This window comes from Cololabis saira, chromosome 1, assembly GCF_033807715.1.
Source record: "Cololabis saira isolate AMF1-May2022 chromosome 1, fColSai1.1, whole genome shotgun sequence".
NCBI lineage: Eukaryota > Metazoa > Chordata > Actinopteri > Beloniformes > Belonidae > Cololabis > Cololabis saira.
The window spans coordinates 54,531,933-54,537,694 of NC_084587.1; the positions used below are offsets into that span (position 1 = coordinate 54,531,933).

The 5,762-nt window shown below is 43.7% G+C and overlaps 1 protein-coding gene across 1 annotated transcript; it reads right to left on the reverse strand.

Annotated features, from left to right (window-relative positions):
* Positions 1-3,068: 3,068 nt before the first annotated feature.
* On the reverse strand, positions 3,069-5,021 carry LOC133444519 (uncharacterized). Its single transcript, XM_061722388.1, has 4 exons — positions 4,631-5,021; positions 4,458-4,544; positions 4,219-4,347; positions 3,069-4,136 (listed from the first exon to the last, which is right to left on the reverse strand). The coding sequence occupies exons 1-4, from the start codon at positions 5,019-5,021 to the stop codon at positions 4,021-4,023; spliced, it is 723 nt and encodes a 240-aa protein (XP_061578372.1). The 3' UTR covers positions 3,069-4,020.
* Between the last annotated feature and the right edge of the window lie 741 nt (positions 5,022-5,762).

The window sequence follows — 5,762 nt, forward strand, 5'->3', positions numbered from 1 at the left end:
AGAGTGAAGCAGCAGCAGCATTACCTGAGAGGTAAGAACGTCCGGGGCGGAAATGACTCAATGGGGGAAGCGCAACACACAGGGAAAGCTGCCACTTATATACACAGCTGGACCAATTATTGGCTACCAGCTGTGTTGATTAAGGGCAGCTCCCTCGTTCTACTACATAACCTACGCCGTAGGCTCTGCGTTGGTGTAACGCGGAACCGTAAATCAGACTTTATTCTGGCGAGATCTGAAGATACAACGCAACAACGAGGAAGCGAGTGATTATGTACATTCACTGAGTGAATATTATGAAAGTCAAATATATATTTCTCGCTACAAATGTAATCAAAACGCATTTTTATACAGAAACTAACTCAAAATATTGATTTTATTCACTAAAAATAAGAAATGTCCGCCATGTTTTTTTGTTTGATTCAGTCTGCAAATGACGACGAAAAGCATTCTGGGAAATTTCTCTGGTCCTCGGTCAGCTAGTCAGAATCTGAAATCCCTCGCTCTCAAGGACTAGATTCATACCCACTAACCCTTGTTATGTCCACTAGCCCTACATGCAAAGAGGAATTGGGACACCACTACCCTCACGGGAACGCGCAAAATTTAGGGGTAGGGCTGAAAAGTAGGAGTAGGCCCTAATTGGGACTGGCCCTTAGTGTGCTGCTGCTGGAGGTGGTTCATGAGATGTGACCGTGTCTGGTCCTGCTGTCTCAAAACGGGCAAAGAAATGGTTTGGTTCCTCTGCCAGTGAGGCATCACCATTTTCAGCCACCTGGTTGTTGTTTTAATAGTGATGTACTGTATTCCCTGCCACATCTTTCATGGGTTATTTTCAGTGAAGTGCTCCTCAATTTTCCTTTTATAGGCATCCTTGGCTTTTTTGATGCCTCTCCTTAGGTTGGCTCTGGCTGCTCTGTACAGGTCGCTGGACCTAAAGGCGCTGTTTCAGATTTGAGGAGCGCCTGCACTTCACTGTCATCCATGGTTTCTGGTTTGGGAAAACCTGAATCCGTTTCCTGACCGTGACCTCTCCTCACAGTTTTTTAACTAGGAAAGTACAGTGTCTGTATATTCCTTGAGGTTTTTTTCAGTTATTGAAAGACAGTCCTGTAACTGAGGGAGAGCCTCCTTCGGCCCGGTTGTGATTGTCTTTATTTGTGGCCTTGTATGTCCCCGGAGTGCGTGTATGAGGGGGTGAATGAGGGGGTGAGGTACAGGTACAGGCAGAGAGGTGGTCTGATCCAGCCAGATGGGGAAATGGGGGGGCTCTGTATGCATGTTTGATGTTACAGTAAAGATGGTCCAGGATTTTCTCCCCTCTGGTGGCACATTTCACATACTGGGGGAATTTGGGTAAGACAGTCTTTAAAGGAGCTTGAGGCCGGATTGTGGCAGGATTTATGAAAAAAAATCCGTATACATTTTAAGTTTTCTAGTAATAATGTCAGATGAAGCGTTCCAAACCCAAAAGAATGAGCCCTCTAGTGTATCTCTCATTTGCCTTGAACAGGCTGTGTGCTGCAAAATGTGCTGCAATTCAGTCCCGAATTTCCCGCGCTGTCCTGCGGATGTGACGTCACATGACGCTGCATGCACGTTCCCCCCGTTCTCCCGTGCCGGCTTCACTGTTGGCTGCAGTACCCCCGACGGCCGTCGTGGTGAAGGGTGGCGCTAGAGAGTCTCATTTCTTAAAAGGAGCCTCAAGCTCTTTTAAGCATGCCTGGTTGAAGTCACTGACAATAATAAAAACGCCCTCTGGGTGGACCTGCTGCAGTTTGTTTATAATCCTGTACAGGAGGCTAAGGGCTGTGCTAACGTTAGCATCTGGAGGGATAGCACACAATGACTATTGTCAGTTCCCTTGGTAGATAAAAGGGGTTGCAGGAGTCTACCAGAACCTTTTCAATTGTATTTATATAGCGTCTATTACAACAGAAGTGGTCTATAAGCGCTTACCAGAGACCCAGAACAAGACCCCTGAGCAATTATTATAATAAAGATAACACTGGGAGGTAAAAACTCCCCTAGTGGGAGAAAAACCTTAAGCCAAACAGTGGTGTTGTGGAAATTGTATAAACTGCACAAAGTACAGATCCTTAACAAAACTACAACACCGGTGAGCTTGAGATTACCAAAGTTTATTTTAACTGATGCGCATCAGGAGAGTCGACGTGCAGCACGCAGGCTGGACAGTAGAGTCTGAAGCAACATTTTGTTTGACTTTCTCTGGACATTCAAGAGAAATTGTGGCCCCCTGCATGAAAGACAGGAGACCTAACAGTAGTCATTCAAGGGAAATTGTGGCCTCCTGACACATAGGTGCTAGTTCTCTTAGAGAAAGGCATATGTTACGGGTCCCAAGGGTGAGGACCGTGGTAAACAAATGTGTACCTGTAAAAAGCAGGTGGAGTGCGGAGTGAATAAAGTGTGATGCTGCTCTGTTCTCCGCCAGGTCATTTCTTTATTTACAAACTTTAATACACAATAAAACACACAAAATAGTTGTCACAACTTACACGATAAATAAACACATGGGATTTTTCTCTCTACATCACATTTTCCTCGTTCTTGTTCAGTTATTTGAAACTTCAATTTACCTCAGTATCTTACTGGTAGCATATCACTATACAGTGTTAACAGAGTTCAGTGGGTCGAAATACACCTTTTAAAACCTCTGTGGCATCCACAGGATTACCCAAAGTTCTTCTGTTACCGGTTTCAAAACATTTTAATAACATATATAAAATAAAACAAATAAAAAACATAAATCCGTTCATTCGTTAGTCTCAAAAGTGCTTTAACGAGTGTTCGACACGTGCTTGTCGTGTAATGGCGTTTCTTACCATTTTACACAAAATCCAACTAAAACAGTCTAAACTTTCTTCCTTCATTATTGTAACAGGAAAACAACAATATACACCCACGTTCGCCGGTCCTCAAACCATATACTGACCTGTAAAAAGCAGGTGGAGTGCAGAGTGATTAAAGTGCGATGCTGCTCTGTTCTCCGCCAGGTCATTTCTGAGGTGGCAGGAGCAGGAGCAACACTTTTACTGCTCTCCAGCATAAAAAGTTTCTCTTCACAAGAGTTATTCAATTTCAAATAAAATACATAAAAATAAAATACACATCTTAACGAAGGTGTCCCTTCACATTCTTGTACACATGTACACATTCTTAACACCAAAATCACATTATTGTGACCACTCCCTCACAGGGGTGTCACACATACAGTACAAAATAGATAACACCAACAGCTTTCATCTGCATCCACATCCTCCATTTACCCCCACTATCAGTTCCCCTCTCGCAGCTGGCCCCCGTTAGTATTTTGCATCAAAACAGCTGTTGATCTTTTGTTAGAAAGTATATAATGTTTGAATTTTTCCATGACAGTGGCAAGGAAAAACTCCCCTTTAGGAGGGAAGAAAACCTGGACCAGGACCATAAGGGGGGGATCCTTCTGCCGGAGGCCAGCTGGGCAGAACCTCTAAACCCGGACAACAGTGAGTGTTAATGACTGTTGTGGCACCAGTTGTGATGAACGTAAACCACAGCCCCCCCACCTCTGCTTTTGCCTGAGTCTTTATTCCTGTCATGCCGGTGAGTCGTGCGGCCCGTTAGCTGGATTGCCGCGTTGGGGATTAGCGGGTGAAGCCAGGTCTCCGTGGCGAAATACACATTTTTGACATTAGTAATAATATGAATTCTTGCCAAAAATAAATAAAAAGCATATTGGCAATAATCTTGAGTAGCACTGCATCCACAGATTTTCTCTGACTCCACTGGGATGAACTGCAGCTTTGTCTCAAGCCTGAAGTTATGCCTCTCTGCTGGAGAACACTTGATGAAATAGTAATACTATAAAGTCTGCAGGGCTTAAACCCATGAAAACAAGGAAAGCCTCGGGGTCCTCCAGAGTGAGTTAAAATTTGTGACATCTGCACTGCCCTCCTGATTTTTTATCCACTGGAACACAAGAAGAAGGAAAGGATGATGCTGGTGAAGGTTTTTTTTCTAAACAGAGGAGCCGTTGGTGTTTTCATGCTCATCCATCGGCTGAGATCCATTCATTGGTGTCCTTTCAGGTGAGTTTGGTTGATCGTTTCTGCTTCTGAACCGCCCCGAAATAGCTGCAATAAAATGAAAACCAGTGTGTAACACACAATCAAAAGGTAATTTAAAACATTAAGCTGTAACTAAACTATTACTGACCAGTTAATCCATGACACAGCCGTACACGCACAGGCTTTATGGCAAGGGCAGCAATGAGGACAGCAATGAGGACAGCAATGAGACTGATCACAGCAATCACAGGGACAGGGACCTTACTCCACTGAGCACCTGGAAGAAAAATCAGAGGGTTGTATTGAAAGCAAAGAGTTTTAAAGTTTCAATGACGTTGTTCATTTTTACATCATCTACCATTTAATCCTCCTGAAAAAAAACATTACCTCCATCTGGAGTGGTCGCCTCTTTAGATGGAGAGTTTGTTAAGTTGGGATCACTTTTGTCTTGCCTATTGTTGGAGTCTCTTTTTTCTATTTTAAAAGACATACACAATTATTTCAGTGCTTCATAAATAAGATCTAAAATTCCTGAGCAAGAAGGCATTAAAAATGCTTACCAACAGTAAGTGTATATATACAGGTGAGCCCGAGTTTTGGGAAGAACCATTTGTAGTTCCCACTGTCAGATATACGCAGCTGTGTTATCGTGATAGACCCAACTCCTTTTCTGAGGTCTTCATAGCTGAGATATGTCCTGTTGATGAACTCAGGCATCTGTGGCTGGGGATGCTCCTTTCCATCTTTATAAGAGTAGATATAGTCATTGCGCTGGTTTCTGAAGTTTTCATCAGCTGGCTTGAAATCAAAGGTAGATTTGGACAAGTCCTCTGGTGAAGGGCGACGACATTGAAAAGTAACAGTGGCCCCTTCTTGCTTGCTCAAGGGCTGAGGCTGCTGGATTTCCTTACCGATACCTGGTTGAAGCAAACAGGACAGACGAAGGAACATGGTCATATTATAATAAATAAGCCACATTAGGGCTTAGTCAGGGGTGAAAGACACAATACCACGAGGCGTATGTTTGTAAAAAACCACATGAATCTTTATTTTCAAAAGATAAGGGAGATGCATAAAAAAGGTAGGTACACAGAGAGCACTAGGACCCACGACTGTACAGGTAAGGACAGTCCGTTCACCATCGGGAAACCATGCGCTTTAAAACCCATGCACCACACTCTTAAAGCACAGCTCACCTCTCAGAAGTGTCTTCCTGAAGAGGGATCTGATCTGATCAAAATTCACCAGAAGTGTTTATTGTACAAAATCTGAGCTCACGGGTCCAACACCAAAAGGTCCAAGTGATAAAACACTGACTGTCCCCAGATGCAATAAAAGACCTGACCGCATGGCTAACACGTAAACATTTATACTATAGGTGGAGAGGACGTGGTTTAGACTTTGCTGCTCCGTGGTTGGATGGTTCTGGAGGCTCGTCTCCTCGTCTAATCCTGTGCTGCCGGAAAAGGGAAAAAACTACATCTGGTGACACCTGAGGAGAATAAACTAAAACCCCCAGCCTTCGTCTAGGTCAATACGTCATTCGACATGCTCACACAGGTATGCTTCACGGATAGCGCTTCCTGACTCGCCTTCAGGCACAAGCTGACAAATGTGACAAATCGGTCTAGTGAATAATCATAGATATATACACGTGTATATCTCTGCGGAGAATAATAGCGGGATCCAATC

Excerpts from the sequence above, each read along its gene's own strand:
- LOC133444519 (XM_061722388.1), bottom strand. The coding sequence starts at position 5,021 with ATGTTCCTTCGTCTGTCCTGTTTGCTTCAACCAGGTATCGGTAAGGAA. Across the intron at positions 4,545-4,630 it reads TATATATACACTTACTGTTG|AAAAAAGAGACTCCAACAAT; the intron begins GTAAGCATTTTT and ends CTTTTAAAATAG. Across the intron at positions 4,137-4,218 it reads GCTGTGTCATGGATTAACTG|CTATTTCGGGGCGGTTCAGA; the intron begins GTCAGTAATAGT and ends ATTTTATTGCAG.